General features: G+C 41.2%; 1 protein-coding gene across 1 annotated transcript in view; it reads left to right on the forward strand.

The window, feature by feature from the left end:
- trpm3 (transient receptor potential cation channel, subfamily M, member 3) overlaps positions 1-18,078 on the forward strand; it is a 192,760-nt gene that overhangs the window by 140,311 nt on the left and 34,371 nt on the right. The window contains 5 exon segments of the mRNA XM_034238276.1: positions 2,902-2,974; positions 11,033-11,133; positions 11,795-11,929; positions 12,119-12,169; positions 17,652-17,792. Coding sequence (XP_034094167.1) covers positions 2,902-2,974; positions 11,033-11,133; positions 11,795-11,929; positions 12,119-12,169; positions 17,652-17,792 — 501 coding nt within the window.

The raw sequence follows: 18,078 nt of genomic DNA on the forward strand, positions 1-18,078 counted from the left end.
TTAACGTTCCCAATCTTGGGATGACACACAAAAACCCCAGAGGTCATGTCTCTGTTATTAATGCAATTAAACCTTGCATTGTCCTTAAGGCTCTGTTGCTTAACCTCTGTATTATAGAGCCTCTATGACAACAGGTAGCGCATATCCACAGGGTCACCTTGGAGGAAGAAGGAGGCATGCAGCGGAGGGGGGGGGGGGGGTGTAGCATGCTCGTGGGAGGTTTGTTGTGAGATTAGTGATTGCAAGTGGGGGGGCAGGAGGAAGATACAGTATGTGTAAGAACGGTAGTGGAGGTAAAGGTGAGAGAAAGGAGGGAAATATAATCAATAGCAAACGTTGTGAGTGTGTACATTTATAAAGGAACTCACCATGTTGCTGTAACGATATAAACATGGTGGTATAATGAACAAGTGATGTCCTGATTAGGCGAAATGAAGCCTGCCAATTAAAACAGTCTTTAAAATTGTTGGTTGGTTGCAGAGGTTGCGCTAGACTTTTTCGCGACAGGGTCGTAACATTTCCTTCAAAATCCAGTATTACCCGTCAGCCTTTACACAACTCTGACGGGGGGGGGGGGGGTGGAGAAAGAGCACGCTCGTAAACTGTCAATGGGGTCGTGGGGGGGGGGGGGGGGGTACGCTCGTGAACTGTTAGCGCCGAGTTATGCATGCCCACTGCACCTCACGGGAGCGCGCATAGCTTAAAGCCAAAACTCACAGACATTTCAATGATTTGTACGACAAAGTTAGGTTTGGAAACGGTATCATTTCCTTTATGGAGGGCATGCATAACACGGCATAACACCGGAGCCTCGCTGCGGGGAAACTTTGCCGCTGTTCTGAGTTTGTTTGCTTTCGGAAAATATTCGGTTAACGCGACCACTGGTTGGTTATTCCCAGATTTTGTTCGAAATCTGAGTTTTGCATACTATATATATATACTATATAATCACACCTTTTAGAGTCACTTCTCTTAAACACACATACAAGTAAATCCATACACTTTGTTAGATCACTGTATTGCATTTGTGTTCAGCAGATCACTTCCAAGCTGTTGTTAACATCTATTAGTGAAGATGCATTCTAGCAAGTCATAATGTAGCCATGAGCCACAACATTCAAACAAACAGACACACACACACAGACACACAAACCACAACTTAATTAAGAGAAGCACATGAACTCAATACACACTGCACTGTCCTTGTGTCCTCAGTCATGAAGTCCAAAATCAATACCTTCACATCCCATTGCACTCCTCTTTCAGCTGGAGAAAGACCTTTTAATTACACAGGCTGATAGTGACCTCCACAGGTCACATAAGCACACACACCGTTATACCTCCTTTACACTACGTGGTTTGCCTCGCCTTGACTCAATATAAAGTAGGTACTTTTTTCATGTTTTACTCTGGATAGTACCCCGTCAGTGTAGTCAAGTACGGAGCTGATTGCCATGGCACTATCGCTGTTACATCATCTTTACCGTTACACTACATTATCCACTATTGAAGGTAACTTGGCTACTTACTTAACCATTAAACATTTTGCTTTTAGAGAATATCCTCACCATGAGTGTATGAAGAGAACTGGACACAGCTTTGGAGGCGGGGCTCCATTTATTCCTATGAAAGGGAACTATAATAAGAGCTATTTAAGAAGTTAAACCGGGGGGTCTTGTTAGCTAAAAAAAGTATCTGCTGATTAACAGACGTATCTTTTCCAATGTAAGTAAATGGGAAAACTTTGTTTGGGCCAACCGACATGTAGGTTGTAGTACCACTTCAAAAATTGCTCAAACTGCCAGCTCACTTCCTCTGGGCTTTTGTGTTGTACTTGTGACAACAACAAAAACAGAGCAATTCTATTGAGAAGAGCCATAATGTACCATAAAGAGGAACGTCTGCATTTGATGATCCCATTAATAGTCATTTGCATTTGCATTGCGTGATGCAGGTCTAAGGCGTATGATGCCACACTCCTCATTACTCTCTCTGGGAGGAGCCGTCATGTCATCAGCATGTGGTGTACAATTGATGAATGATCCAAATAATACCAACTCTAAATCCTCGATGTGAATTGAATTAGTCTTTTTGCATTTAGATTGCGTGGAAAGAGACTGGAATAGAGGAGGGTTAGCCTAGAACATTGCAGCATGGCCCGAGGGAAAGCACCAGCAAAGACCGCAGATTACTGGAGCCAACGAAATGAAGCCATTTAGAGGGGGGGGAGATGGGGACGGAGATGGGCTGCGGGGAGGAGAGGGGGGTGGGAGGAGATGGATGGGAGGATGGAAGGATTAGAGGGATAGCTCGTCAGGAATTCAGAACACGCATTCTCCCGTACGAGACTCCCACAAGGTGCCCTTCACGCATGCACACAGTTGAGCATGTTAGCCCACACACATGCTAACACGAGTCATGTGTACTCGTGTTACTATATTTGAGAGAGAAAAGCTGCCCCATTTCTCAGACTTCCCTCTCAGCGGACTTTGGCTTTCATCTATCGCACCATTAGTTTATCTAGCACAGGTCATAAGAAATGCAGCTAAAAGACATGTTAGACGACAGATGAATCCCAACATGTTATGACATGGAGACAAAAAGAAAACTAAATGACCTTTGTTAACGGACAGACTTCTTGGTGAATGTATTCCCCTTCCTACAGGCTGTATGTGTGGAAGAGACACAGTACATTACATCAGAGCAATCCCACTCCTCTCCTCCTGCACCTCAGCGTTTTTAGTGAAGCTGTTTCATTCGGCTCTCTCTCAACATGTGACCGAGTTTTTAATGTTATAAAGACTACACGCAATACATCAAACAACACAAGAAATAATAGAAACCGATTGAAAGTGATGGCTACTTTCTCTCACTCCGTCCCTCTCTCTCATTGTCTCTCAGATAACAGTTTTCCGGATGGGGTCGGAGGGCCATCAGGACATTGACCTTGCCATCCTCACTGCATTACTCAAAGGTGGGTGTGTGTATCTATGTGTGTGTGCTGGAGCATGAATGCACAGTGAGTGGCTTCCACCTTTACACTCGCTCTCCAGGGACGTTGTATGGACGTTTCTGTACAATAAAGGAGGACGATATCATTCCGGAAAACAATCCTCTCACTGTCCCAGTTTAGGTTTATTTTCCATGCATACAAGAATGTTTTCAATACGGCAGTTCATAGCTCCGGGATAAATTGTAACATCTGTGCTTATTTTTGCTCTCGTTTAGAGCTCCATTAAGCGATTTTTGATCACCTTAGGGCAGGAACACTCCAAAGCCAACCTGCTTTAGGTTTCGATGTTATAAACAGTTGCTTTCTTACAGTTTTAGTAGAAAAAGAGTCATGGAAATCGGGTCCTCTTACGACTGCTTGCCCAGTATAAGTCCAGTATTAACATGCTTGGTCCAGTAACTCCTGGCTCTTGTTGCCTTAAATATACTGGCACATAACCACCCATCCACTTCAAACTTTGGTGCTTTTTGGCAGGTTTTAGCTACATAATTACTGTACAGCATCCATATGCTAATGAACCCCTGATATCCCAACAATACCTGCATAATAATCAATTAGAATGAACACAGCTGCTCATTAACCGTGTGGCCGGAGAAGTAATTACAGAAAGACACTTACAGTCACCAATGAATCTCATTTAAAGTTGGTGTTTCAATTGAATATATCACATTGATTCCCCTTGAGGTTAACAATCACTTTTGAGAGGGACACATGACATACATTACTGTACACTTCTTCAGCTTTTGTTACTCTAATGCTTACAGTTGGTCAGCATCGCAATGTGTGTGCTTAGTATTTCTACACACAGAATGCAGGTTACGTTATACAACCATCAGGGGGGCTTTCAATAGTCGCAGATAAGCACGCAGAGATTTAAAGGCTCAGATTGATATTGGTTTTCCCCGCCGTAATTCACACTGCACCACATAGAATAATCAATCCAGTATTGCAAAAACAGCGCACACCTAAAGCATGACGCAACATAAAGATATAGAGAAATATACAGCTAGAAGAAACAGCAATACAAAAAAATGCATTTACCAATACGCATGGAATTGGACCATTTTGAGTTATACAATTGAAAACTCCTAAGTGCGTACATAGCTAATAAACTCAACCACTACACACACACACACACACACACACACACACACACACACAGAATCCATATTCAATACTTTCGATTGGTTTTTCAATAGCTTGTTTCAAGAAATATTCAAGAAATATTCAAGAAATATGCCGCTAACACCGCCCACTTGCATGCTTGCTCTGCCTCAAACACACACCTTAACATGTGAGTGAACACACACTCAAGCACATGATTGACTATGTCAGAAATCATTCGTAAGAGGAACATGTCATTCCATAGATACTAGACAAGTGGGTTTGGAGAGGGAGGATGTGACAGAGAAACCTGTTCTACATAATTTACGTGTTGCAGTCTAGATGAAGGATTTCTGTTGTCTATCCATCACTTCCTGGTGTTTGTCTCTGTCTCAGAATATTGCTCCCTTGCCCCATAACTTTCCCGATGTATACATGTGTCACTGTTTTCTGTCAACTCTATCTGCTGCTGCATTTTTCATTTCTGTTCACTATTTTAAACTCGTTTCCATTCATTTCATTTCACATTGTGGTAGGAATGGCATGTGAATGAGGGATTTAAAATGAAAGAAAGACAGGAGAAAATAGGAAAAAGCAAATGAAAGGAAGGAAATCCTAGGAGTGAAAGGATGAGAGGCCAACACTTACAAAAAGGTGCACAAATGATTACTTTATGGTAAACAGTCTGAGGGTCATTTTACATTCAAGTCTCATTCTGCGGCTGAGTGAAAGAGACGCGTTAAGGCTTTTAGTGTAACATAAAATCAGTCATATCCTGCCCGAGAGCTTTTTAAAACACTGGATTAGACTCCTTCGCTGAAGAACTAAGCTTCTGCCTGAAGCTCAACAAGGCGCAGCACAGTCAGGGAAACACATCGAGGGGAGAACAGAGCAAGAAAAGAAAAGGATAGAAGTCTAGTAGCCGGTCTGCGGAACAGAGATTTAGAGAAGTGAGAGCATAGAGGAATCTGCTGCTAAAGACACATGGTGTAACAGAGGGGAGTTTAGAGTAATTGATGGTCTTCCTCTGAAGTAGTCAATATCTTGAAGATTTGCTCCATGAAGTCAGTTTGCTGCAGCTCCCTGCAGGCAGACTGATTGAAAGCACGGGCCTTTGATAAAGCAGACCAGCCTGCCATTTAATATACACATATCTCCACTAAAGCTCTTATTAGCCGGCTCTGCGTGTTATTAGCCGGCTCCGTCTGAACTCACACCATTAAGCTCCTAAGGCTGCACAGGCCTTTAAGACAGAGTGAGCATGTGTAATCAGAAGTGATGATACTTCTGTGCTTATTAAAAATTACCCAGTCTTTCATACACATAAAATACAGGGTTCTTACGGTCATTACAAACCTGGAAAAGTCATGGAAATTAAAAATGCTAATTCCAGGCCCTGGAAAAGTTATGGAAAACAATATTTTTCCCAAAGTTTTGGAAAAGTCATGGAAATGTAACTAAAGTTGCATCAAATATAATTTATATGTTATCTAATCGCCGAAATAGTAATACTATAATGATAATAAAGACTGTATCGTATAGTAATGAAATGTAAAATGGCTTTTAACTGACGAGGTATTTTGCTGGCAGAGATTTTAGTGGCTTTAGCCTGTAGGAGCTAGTAAGCCTACTATTTGATTTGTTTTAGATAGGCACAACATGTTTCATATGCAGACCTTATTTTCCTGTTCCATGTTAAAATAAACCATTTTCAGTGGTACCGCTGAGAAAGAGTAACAATTAGGTAAAGGTCATGGAGAAGTCATTGCAAATCATTGGTGAAAAAGTGTATGAACCCTGAAAATAGTAATAAGAATACTTTATGTTAAAGTGGATTTCTCAAAAAGCTAGGTTGTTGCTTCGTATTTTGTTAACTTCTCTCAGTGTGCAGATAAATGATTAATTTTCATTTCAAACCTTTATTTAATCAGATTGGTCCCTTGAGATCATAAATCTCTTTTTCAAGGGAGACCTGCAGCATATAGGTTCCACATGAAACAATAAAGGACATCATACATTATATTTACAGGATACATTTACATAGTTATATTTACAAGTGCCCATAGTATCAACGAGCATTTCATTTAGCCTAGCTTTAAAAACATGCAGAGGAATGAGATTGCTCAGTTTCAATTAATGTGAACAGGAGACTGTTTAGTGATAGATCTCACAGGGTCAACTGAGGTTAACAGCTAACGGCTGCAAGCGCTTTATTGTAGCATATCCAAGCAAAGCTATTTGGTATTGGATTAAACATGGTTGATACGTTTTGAATAGAGAGGTTACATTTTGTATTTACCTTCCCCGTTACATTTATAGCTGCCTTTTGTTGGTGCCTTGGGCTAACAATAATTGTCTTATACCTGCAGGATATGCAAACATAATTCCAGGTATGCAAGTACATCTTTTAAAGCAGAAAAACAAACTGCATAATGAGTGCCCATCTGTCCTTTACCAAAACAGCAATGGCATGAAGCAAAGCTGTCACAAGAGAAGAAGATGAAAAAGGCTTTAGTTTTTGTATCCTTATTTGTCAGTGTGCCCTTGAATCTTCTTGTTCTTGCCTCTACATCATCCAGTGTTACATTAGGGAAATGACAGCCGTCCAGAATCCTCTTTGTGTGTACTTTTTTCTTCTTCTTCTTCTTCATGACGTCATGTCGAGGTTACAGGAGGACAAGAGCAACGTAAATACACAATCACAGTGAACCAAAGGAACACAGTTATATTCCAGAGTCTGTGCAGAGCGTCACAATTAGTGATAGGCTACATCAAACGCCAAGCTGTCATTCTCCGATGGGATGACATCTTCTTTTCTACAGTCAAACAGAATCAAATTCATGTGAGTGGATGGCAGAGCCCACACCACAACTATAACGGCAATGACAAGTGGTACACAATATCTGGGATCACTGTGAGATTGATTTGAATGACAGAAATGACTGACAGACCATCTAAATCTGATGATGAATTTGTTCCACACGAGGGGATGACTTGGTAAAATGGTCTTTGAGCTTATTTGTTGTCTAAAATGAAGAATGCTTTCTAAAATAACCCTCATCTCTCACCTCTGTGTTGCTGAAAGACACACATCATAAAGCCGTGTGGCACAGAGCTATTTTTAACGTTATTTCAGTCAGACAACTCACGTGTTTCTTAATATGTTTATTAGAAGCAGCATATAGTTTGAGTTTGGCGTCTAGGCTCGGGCCTCATCACTCCACAGATTTACAAAGAACATTGAGTGATGATTAGATAACTATCCCCCGAGCCTACAGGTGGAAGCTGGGGTGGTGGTGGGCGCAGGCGAGCAGCAGCACCATGAGACACAGCAGCAGGAACATGAACCCAACAATAGCAAGTGAACACAGCAGCAGCAGCATAGCGAGGAGGCAGAGGCAGGAAGACCTGGCAGCTTAAATAGAGCGGCATGTTTAGGAGAATGTGTTAGGTTGGTTGTAAGCAGTGTTGGGACTAACGCGTTACAAAGTAACACGCAGAGTTGGGTGTAACGCGTTACTGTAATAACTTTTGTCGGTAACGGGGTAGTGTACTATAATTCAGTAATCACACTACAGTTACTAACATTGCCCCGACACGCGTTACTTCGTTACTTTTATAAAATAATCACACTCACTGACAGACAAGAGGGGTTTCCGCCGCAGGTTTATATCGGTGTATATACATGTAGGCCTATGTAATCTGCGCGACTTGCGAGACCACATCTCCACGTGCAGTGCTGCATAAACATGGCTGAGTCTTTTCATCTGTAAACTCCCTCAACGGGGCCGCTCGCTCTCTTTTGTTGATCGCCCTCTCACGGGTGAACAGTTCAATGTCCCGCTTCATTGTAGGAATTCTGCCATGTCTCTACCACTTTAGTTTGACCATCTCTGTTACTAAGTTATGGAATACTAAATACATAAGTAATTAGATACCTTACCGTTATGCGCTCATAAAGAATGATAAGAATAATGCGTCTTGAACTGGTTTCATTAAATAGTGTCTTGACGTTTCACAGACTGTTAGCTTGTTGTGGTAGGCTGGTAGCCTATTTTAGAGCATATCAAAAGAAAGACTTGTGTTATGTCTTCCTTAATGCAATAGTAATTGGGGGGCAAGTGGAGTCTCGCAGAGGCAAAACTGGCGCGCTTACACTGTAGGTGCGCCGCAGTCTGCGTGATCTGCCTGTAGGGAGGGGCGGGCCGGCCCTGCGAGTAAAGTAACGAGTAAAGTAACGAGCAAAGTAACGAGCAAAGTAACGAGTTACTTTATATAGAGAGTAACGAAGTAGTGTAATATATTACTTTTTTAAAAAGTAATATGTAATATATTACTTTTTTTTAGTAACGACCCCATCTCTGGTAACACGTCACTATAACTGGTTTTGCGGTATGCCAATAACGTTACTAGTTACCTATTCCCATTAAGTAACGCCATTATAGTTACTGTGATTAAAATGATTGCGTTACTGCGTTACATTATGTGATGGAACTGAACCGAATCTCCCTGCGGATGTAATTTACAGGCGAATACAGCGATGTCCTCTCACAGTACCATGGAAAAGTGAAAGTAACCAGAGAGGAGTGATGATTGGTTAACGCGGGGTAACATTTCAGGGTAAGCCAATCAGAGACAGAGTTGGGCGGGTCTTGCCTTATGGGGAAAATACACACACACAAACACACACCACAACGCTCACCACCAGCACACGCACACACAATGGCAGATGCAAGTATCAGCGAGAGCAGCAGCGCATTTGCAACTTGGAAATATAACCACTATTTCCAATTTGTGGGGATAAAGGACGCAAAGAATATTACGGTAAACTGTGTGCAGGACAGAAAGCATTGTCCACATCGAATAACAGCAATGCCAATCTCCTGAAGCCCCTAACTAATGTACATGGGGCTATACAACTAGTCGCCAAAGACCCCACCGTCTCAACCACCGGCAGTGACCCAGATGGAGCAACACCATCTAAACAGCCAAAAAACGATCTTTTTAAATCGCACTTTTGTGTTTTATTGTTCCACTATTTCATAAAGATAATTGCTACAATGATGGGGAGCTGTCTTTTCTCTTACGGTGCCACAGAACAACACACAAACTTGTATTTTTATTGTTTTTATTTTTAAAGTAAAGTAATTTGTTACTAGTTACTTTTATAATTTAGTAACTAATAAAGTAACTAGTTACTTTTTTGAGAGCAGTAACTATAACTAGTTACTTTTTAAAAGTAACTTGCTCAACACTGGTTGTAAGGGGGACGAGGTGCGTCACGTGTTAATGTATCATTGGTGCTCGAGTTGACTGCCTGAACTAGCTCGCAGGCTTCGCCCCATTCTTTATTTTCCTTACTATTTATATCCTTATCTTAAGTTATTTATTTGTGCAAACGCTCAGCAGTAGCAGGTCATAAATAACCATTCTTGGGAATCAGGCACAGCTGGAGCACCACTGTTTAAAGAACAGAGTGTTATTGTTCCTCAGTGTGGAAGCTCACTTCTTCATATGTATACATTATAGTCATCCTCCCTGCTGGTGTGTTTGGCCCCTCCTCTATCAGGCTGATAGCTTCTCCATGGGAACGCTGGTTTTATATGCTGCTGCTGGTTTATGTCCTATGGTGGTAAATGTGTGTGAGTTTTGATGTCTATGTATTCTGTGAGCTGTTGACATTACATTGTATTGTATATAAGGGAGGCGTGTGGTGCAGTGGGTTGTGCGTTAGTGTTAGGATCAGGAGGTCACAGGTTCAAACCCCACTGCAGTCAGCATGTCGTTGTGTCCCTGAGACACTTCACCCCAAATTGCTCCTGTGGGGATTGCCCACAGTATTGTATATGTATATATCTGGTGTGAGGGGTAGGGTTAGGGTAATGTTGTGAATCGAGTGGCCTGTGTTCGTCGTCCATAACATACGCCTGCCCATACCATAACCCCACCACCACCATGTGCCACTCGATTCACAACATTATCCTAACCCTAACCCTACCCCTCACACTAGATACTGACTGGTTTTCGGACCCCCCCAGACCCCCCCAATAAAGCAAAACTGCACGTTTCAGAGTGGCCTTTTATTGTGGCCAGCCTAAGGCACACCTGTGCAATAATCATGCTGTCTAATCAGATATATATATATGATATGCCACACCTGTGAGGTGGGATGGATTATCTCGGCAAAGGAGAAGTGCTCACAATCACAGATTTTTTTAGATTTGTGAACAATATTTGAGAGAAATGGTTATTTTGTGTATATAGAAAATGTTTTAGATCTTTGAGTTCATCTCATGAAAAATGGGAGCAAAAACAAAAGTGTTGCATTTATATTTTTGTTCAGTGTAGTAAAAGTAAAAGTCCTGCATTCACACTTTAGTAGAAGTAAAGAGTATATTATCAGCACTCAAAGTATAAACAATTATTATAAAAGTATCCATTTTGTGTAATGGCTCTTTTGAAAGTATTATATTATTACAGAATATCATATGTATGTGTTTTTAGCATATACAAGTACATGTAGGATCTTTTAATCGATAGTTTGTCATGTTAAGCCGATTTTAAAACATTTGTATTACTGGGATTATGAGTACAGTAATGCATCTTGTATAAAACAATGTATGTGTTTTTATATGAAACATTTGAGTGTTACAATTAATGTAGAAGGGAAACAAGTGTTATTTTTTCCTCTAACGTAGAAGTACAAAGTAGCATAAAATGGAGCACCCAAGTAAATTGCAAAAATGCCCAAAAAGTATAGTTCTTAAGTAAATGTGAGTAAATGTTCTTAGTTACATTTAACCACTGCATCTAATGCACAACACACTAGTGAGTTGTTCCTGACTTGGATCTTGTATCTGTTAGGAAACCTTGTTTGTCAGAAAATATGAAATAAAACATTGTGTATCCTCTCAGGTGCCAACGCCTCGGCCCCTGACCAGCTGAGTTTGGCTCTGGCTTGGAACAGAGTGGACATCGCCCGCAGTCAGATCTTCATCTACGGACAGCAGTGGCCTGTAAGAAAGAAACTGTGAAATCCCAAATATGCATACTGCAGCAGAAATGTTGTTTATGCGAACAGGGCACAGGCACATTGGGTTGCAGAAGCTATTCTTAAGGGCTGATAATGTTACTAACAATTGACACTCCATATGAATTGCTTTAAATTCACACAGAAATACCTTCAAAAATGAGTAGAAAAAGAAAGACGGTTTATTAAACCAGATAAAAGGGTACTTTGATCTTGTAAAGGCAATTTGGATGCAGTAGGCTGCTGGAATCAGTATAAAAACCCAATAATGCTGCGGTTATCTGTGTGCATAATTGACAAGTATGCATTCATTGCAGTTTTTCGTGTATCAGATAAACTGCAAATTAGCCCCCCGGAGACAAATAAAGGGTTGTGAACTGGATGCAATACAAGGCTGTGTTACAAGATCTGAGCCATTTAAACTTTATTTTGGATGTGTGGTGTATAGAAGAAAGTTGTTACAAATACATCATGAGAGGAAACATGTACGAGTATTATTACATTATCCATGTAAGTATCTTGTTGTAGCTCACGATGGTCAATCTCTTTGTGTTTATATGCAGTGCTTCTGTATAAATAGTGCATTGTACGTAGTGTATCCTCTATAGTGTTGTCAGTTCATGTTTCCCCCGTCCCTTCTGCATTAGATCGGTTCCCTGGAGCAGGCGATGCTGGATGCCTTAGTTCTGGACAGAGTGGACTTTGTCAAGCTGCTGATTGAAAATGGAGTCAGTATGCATCGCTTCCTCACGCTTTCCAGACTGGAGGAGCTCTACAACACGGTAACAACACATGCTAAAAGAAGTGCTGTTATCTATTAGTTCTAGGAAACACCCCTCTGTGCAACTTGCTGATTAAAGGGCTTACCTCACTTTGATGCTTAGGGTGTCATAACACGCAGGGTCCTAAGGAACTGAAGATGCTTTTCGTGATTGTAATAATATCTGTATGTGTTTGTTTGTTTTCAACAGAGACATGGGCCGTCCAACACGCTGTACCACCTGGTCAGAGATGTCAAAAAGGTAAGACCATCTCCACCGTCCCTTCAGCTCTGTGGCTGTCCAGGCTCACTGTACGGGAACGTTGGCTTGAATGTGTAATATAAAGAAGACACATTTGACCACATAGAGCTTTAGTTGCTTGTGTTGCGTTGTGTGTACTTGCATTGATTAGAGTGTCTACTTACTGGTAGTCCTAGATGCTGGTTCTGCACATAGAGGCTGGCTTCTCTCTTTCAGCTGGAGCTACGGGCTGCTGAAGAGCTGTGCACGACTCTCATGCCTCTCATGACTGCTCACTAATTTACTCGGTGCTTTCTCTAAGGGACACACTGCCATGGTAACAAACACTTTGAGTATTAAACGCTTCTTTACTGACAGAAGTTGAGTTTGAGCAAACTGAGGCCGCAGTGGTACTGCTGTGAGGCTGAGAAGAAGGAAGACAAACACTCACAATGTATTGATTACTTTTTGGTTTGTACTGTCAACAACGCCTTCAGGTGTGTTCTCTCCAATATGCCGTATATACTGATTCAATTAAAAGTGACATCGCATATTTCCCTAAAATTTGTTGTTATCGTTTCTTTAGCAGGGACAATGCACAGTAATGAACACTTAAAACATTCAAATGTATCAAGCGTAACAGCACCAGATTTAGCTTTGAGCTCATTTCCATCCGCAGTCCCTCACATAAAACATTTAAGAAAATTACATTTTACAAACATAGCAAAAACAAAATACATGATGTGCAAAAGAGCAAGAGCAGCACACACAAGTATTTACCACATGGCAGTACAATATAGCAGTAACGACATATAAAGTGCAAGATGAGATTCCCCTGTGTTAAAGTGCATTTAGCGGTGATTGCACATCTGTGTGTTTCTCAACCATTCTTTGAGTTGACCTTTGAAGCTATTGAGAGTGGGACAATCCCGTGTCTCAGTTGGGAGGCTATTCCACAATGAGCTGCCTTTAACGGAAAGAACCTTTTGTCCAAAAGGGGTCCGTCTGCGGTGGGCTTCATAGTAGTAATAATAATAATAATGGGTTTCATTTATAAAGCACTTCATATTTGACTTCAAATCCCGAAGTGCTGCAAGCAGTGAGCATGAACAGTATACAAACAGTACACAACACGGTACAATGAATAAAAAGCAATAAAATACAAACAATACAAATAAAATAAAAGGGTGGTAATAGATAAAAGGTCTAGGGAAAGGCTCTATTGAATAGATTGGTTTTGAGGCCTTTTTTAAAAGCTTCCACGGTCTGTGGTGCTCTTATGTGGTCGGAGAGCATTCCACGGACTAGGAGCAGCCGGGCAGAACAGTCTCCTCTGGTTTCTGATCTAGTGCAGCGTCCAGTGTGTTTTTGTGGATGAATTCCCTTAAGGGAGGGGGGGGCAGTCCATGTAAACATTTATACAAAAACCACATACTTTTAAAAGACTTAAAATGGTCAAAACTCAAGAAATTGTGTTTTTCAAGGATGGTACAGTGGTGGTATGAATAAGGCTTTCTGTCAAACACCTTGATAGCTCTCTTGTTCTATGGGTTTAAGGTTTGTGGCACAAGCAAACGACCAGTTTGTCAAACAGTATTCAATGTGGGATAGAATCATACAGTGGAGGTATGACTTTGCAGCATGGACAGTGAAGAAGGGTCTAACATAAAAAAGACTTTTGCAACATGTGTTATTTACCTGTTAAGATGATGACATGGTGGAATCCTCGCTCTAAGTATAGGTTGTGAAAAACACTATACGGTTTTGTTGCATTTCACCAACAGCACCTCAATGCTAACTGCAGAAAAAGACAGCAACCTATCATTTAACATTCAGCACGTGTCTGCACCCCAATTTGCAGCGATCTCACCTTTGAGAGATGATTGAGAGGTCAGCAATACCATCATTAGCACTGATAGGTGTTCATTAATGTAACCGTTATTGATTGCAGTGTTGCCACATGCGCCCCGTGAGGTCGCTAAAGAGGATGAGTGTTGTAATCACTCCTCCTTCACCTCCTCCGTCTTTAAACAAGTCTGATCTCAGAATGTGCGTTTTCTATTCCACGATACCTCACCTCACACACATGCAAAACACACCGCATGTTACAACATCCCCATCTTATTGGATATAATTGCCACAGTGCGGCTGAGTGTCTGTGTGTTGTTGTTGTTGTATAATAGTAGGATGCTAATTAGATCTAACTGCAATCCCTCGTGTGAAGTCACCATGTCATCGCTGTTCTCTTTCTTTCTCATTCCTCTCTGTGGATGTTGGGTCACGCTGTTGGCAGGTTTTACTTTGATTCAGCTGCAGATGTTGAGCCAGCAACAGCTGTAAGGGCCCAGGGGGACGCACTGAGGTTTAATCTAGTTCATTCATTAGATGGTGTGAAAGCTGAGTCAGAAGGCAGAGAGTCTCAGAGATTGGCTTGTGTGGACTACAGCTGCCAAAAGCAGAAATTGGTTTTCCTACAGAGTAAATGAACAATGCTGTTTTGTGGCCAAAGGTCGGAAGCAATACACCTCGTGTCTCAGATATCAGGAACAGTTAGAGGTAAATCCAAACAGGGCGGATTTACTTCCTAGATTTCTATTTTAATTGAAAGTTGAAATGAGCCATAATTATTGTTGATTTGTGTCGTAGGTTATCTGCTTCCTCTTCAGTCCGCAGGTCACAGGAACACTGACTTGATGTGTATTACGCTGCGTCCACACTACAGCGTCGACAGCTTCAAAAACAGTTTCCAACGCGTCACCCCATTCACTTTGAATGGGGTGACATCACGTTGCCTCGCTTTTCGCCGAACTGAATTGTGGGTAGCATAGCGGTCCGTCTCCGGCGTCAGAAGTTGAACAATGTTCAACTTCTGACGCCGGAGACGCCGGAGTAGCCAGCGCCAGCCAATCAAATCCCGTTTCTGAAAATCTGACAGCTCAAGCGCTAGCCAATCAAACCGCGTCTAAGCTGGGAGAGATATCCCGCCGTTCATTTCTATATTTAAAAAAAAGATGGAGGAGAAACTAATTATCGCCTTAGCAAATCACCCGGTTTTGTATGACCAGACCCTCTTCACCTACCGGGATACAAACCGGAAGAACCATGGAGGGAGGTGGCAGAGACAGTGGGTGAAACTGGTAGGTTTTCGCCTGTTTGGGGAGTTTATATATTGCTCGCATAAAATCCCCGGGGGTTTTTGCTTTCTATGTCGGGGGCGGGAGATTCATGTGATTGGTTGTTGGTCGCGTTGCTCGAATAAAATCCCCAAGCTTCAGACACGCCCAGCTCCAAGCTTTTTTTGAAGCTGTAGTGTGGACGCTCCGTTAGTGTCACGCTTCAGCTAAAGAGGATCCCAAAGCAGGAGGCAGGTTGAATGAACAAAAAGCCAGCTTAATTAAAGCAAAGCTGCTACCAACACAGGCTGCCAACGAGCATAAGGGAGCAGGCAGAGGCAAATACAAAGAACAAATACTAAGAACAAATCAAAACATACAACACACACAGGCAGGAATACAGACAGGGACACAAGCCACAAACACAAACGACCTTACAAATAAATGAAGGAAAGCACAAGGAGTAAATACCCCAAGGATTTGTTATCAAGTGAAGAACAGATGACATATAAAAAACGTCAGTAAAGAGACACAGGCAGGAGGTTTATTTATATTGCACATTTCAGACAAAAAGGCAATTCAAAGTGCAAAACAGGTCATAAAAGACACATGACACCCTGTCAGAATAAAGAGGAAATAAACGACTTAGAAATCTTACAACCATCACAACGACCATATACATTTCAATACATTATGTATGTGATGATCTGGTTTGGCAACAAGCAACACTTTAACAAAAGTAGCTGGTTGTTTATTTGTCTAACAACTGTAGGTCCAGCTAAAGCTCTGGATGTTATAGACACTTTCAAGAGAGAGGGTGATTAGTGTGTCAACCAGGACTCTTCTTCTTCCTAATAAAATACATAAAAGCTTCAGCACCCTTAGCTGTCAGAGGGGATTCACACAAGGTGTAAACAAACAGTTTTTAGGCTTTGCTTCAGGGACCTGAGAGAGAGATCGGCTGACCGCAGACTGGGGCTTTTGATCTATATACATCAGTAGGAGGAGGAGGTGAAGCTTTGTGTGCTCACTTTGAACAGACAAACAGTATCTGCAGCTGCCTTTACTTCAAAGTGCATCAGATGGCCTACAGGGGTTAGCGAGGCTTTACCGCCACTGAACTTGGGTCTTTGGATATGAGGACAGGATGGGGAGGACAGAGAGGATTTCTAGGATTTCTCTGATGGTAGGGCTGCTCAATTAATCGTATTTTAATCGCAATTACGATTATGGCTTGCAACGATTACGAAAACAACGTAATCGAAATAAAAACGATAATTTTTTATTATTATTATTACAATTTTTTTTATAATTTTCTTTTTGTATTGGTTTTTCAGTTGAGTTATACTTAAAGTTCAGGGTAATCAACTGTTAAAAACATACTGTTAAAACATTTTTTCTCCAATAAATTGATGTTTTCAAAGTAAATGGATAATCGTTTTTAATAATCGTGATATCAATTATTGACCCAAATAATCGAGATTATGATTTTTGCCATAATCGAGCAGCCCTATCTGATGGTAGAGGTGTGCAGATGGTGTTAAGGAAGTTATGTAAAGTAATTGGTGTATCTGAAAGGCCTGGGTCACAGTGGGGGACAGGATAATTAGTGCAGGATCTGGGGTTGATGTTGAGGGCAGGAGGAGGAGGAGCAGCGAGGGTTTACAGAGACATAGTCCTCACTTTCTGTTTCAATAACGAATGTAGCCTCTAGCGTTAATAGCTGTCCATGCTATTTCCCCTGTCTGCAGGCTAATATTAGATAGATCTTACCACTTTCTCTTTCTTTTCCTTTCTTCAAGGCTGCATTGAACCTCACGGAGAAGATCTCGTTATTTCCTTAAGTGCAAATCATGAGACATTTATAAAAATAAAAAAAACCTTTTGACCTTTGTAATCGTCCTCAGACATTTTGTCCTCTTTAAGAAAATCATTGCGCCCATTTATTTATCTTCTTTTGCTCCTGTGTAAGAGAAGAAGATACAGATGTCGGCTTTCACCTGAAACAGCGAATTACTTTCTGGTTCAACCAATTACGAGATCAGAGGAATATCTTCAAATGTCTCAATTCAAACCAAGTGAGAGATAATTTATTAAGGAGCTGGAAGAGAGATCTTGCCTGAGAGTTATGTGTATCTTATTTCCCCTGCCCTTGCTCACTGACATTGTGTGTTCTTTCCAAGCGAGAATATCCAGGGTTCAGTTGGATCTACTTCAAGGTGAATCAGATAATCACGTTTTTATTTCATAGCCAAAAAACACTTGGATATGGATTTTGTGAAGTGAGTGTGTATGTTGTGTACTCTTGTTTCCCTCTTGTTTACACTCCTTTATCAATCCGAATCAGCTGGCGTGGGTTGTTGCCTGTTAACACTGTCTGGTCTTTCTAGGGAAACCTGCCTCCGGACTACCGCATCAGCCTCATCGACATCGGACTGGTCATTGAATACCTCATGGGCGGAGCTTATCGTTGTAACTACACCAGGAAGAGATTCAGAACTCTGTACCACAACCTCTTTGGACCCAAGAGGGTGAGTGAATAGTTAATGTATTTAAACACTAATGTGGGGGAATTGTTTACGTAATTAATCAAAATCAAATCACAGGACCAGTATCAGTAAAATGATCCTTTAAGTTAGAATCAGCACTGAAAAGGGCAACATGAATAATATGGATCAAATGATGTATTCTATTACAAATTCAAAGTGTATTTAAAGGGGCCCTATTATGCTATTTTGTATGATTCACATTTCAATTATTAATGATGAAAAAGGGTTTATATTTCTCATACTACATCCTTTTTCACCCTCTGTCTGA

This window comes from Gymnodraco acuticeps, unplaced genomic scaffold (assembly GCF_902827175.1).
Source record: "Gymnodraco acuticeps unplaced genomic scaffold, fGymAcu1.1, whole genome shotgun sequence".
Classification (NCBI taxonomy): Eukaryota; Metazoa; Chordata; class Actinopteri; order Perciformes; family Bathydraconidae; genus Gymnodraco; species Gymnodraco acuticeps.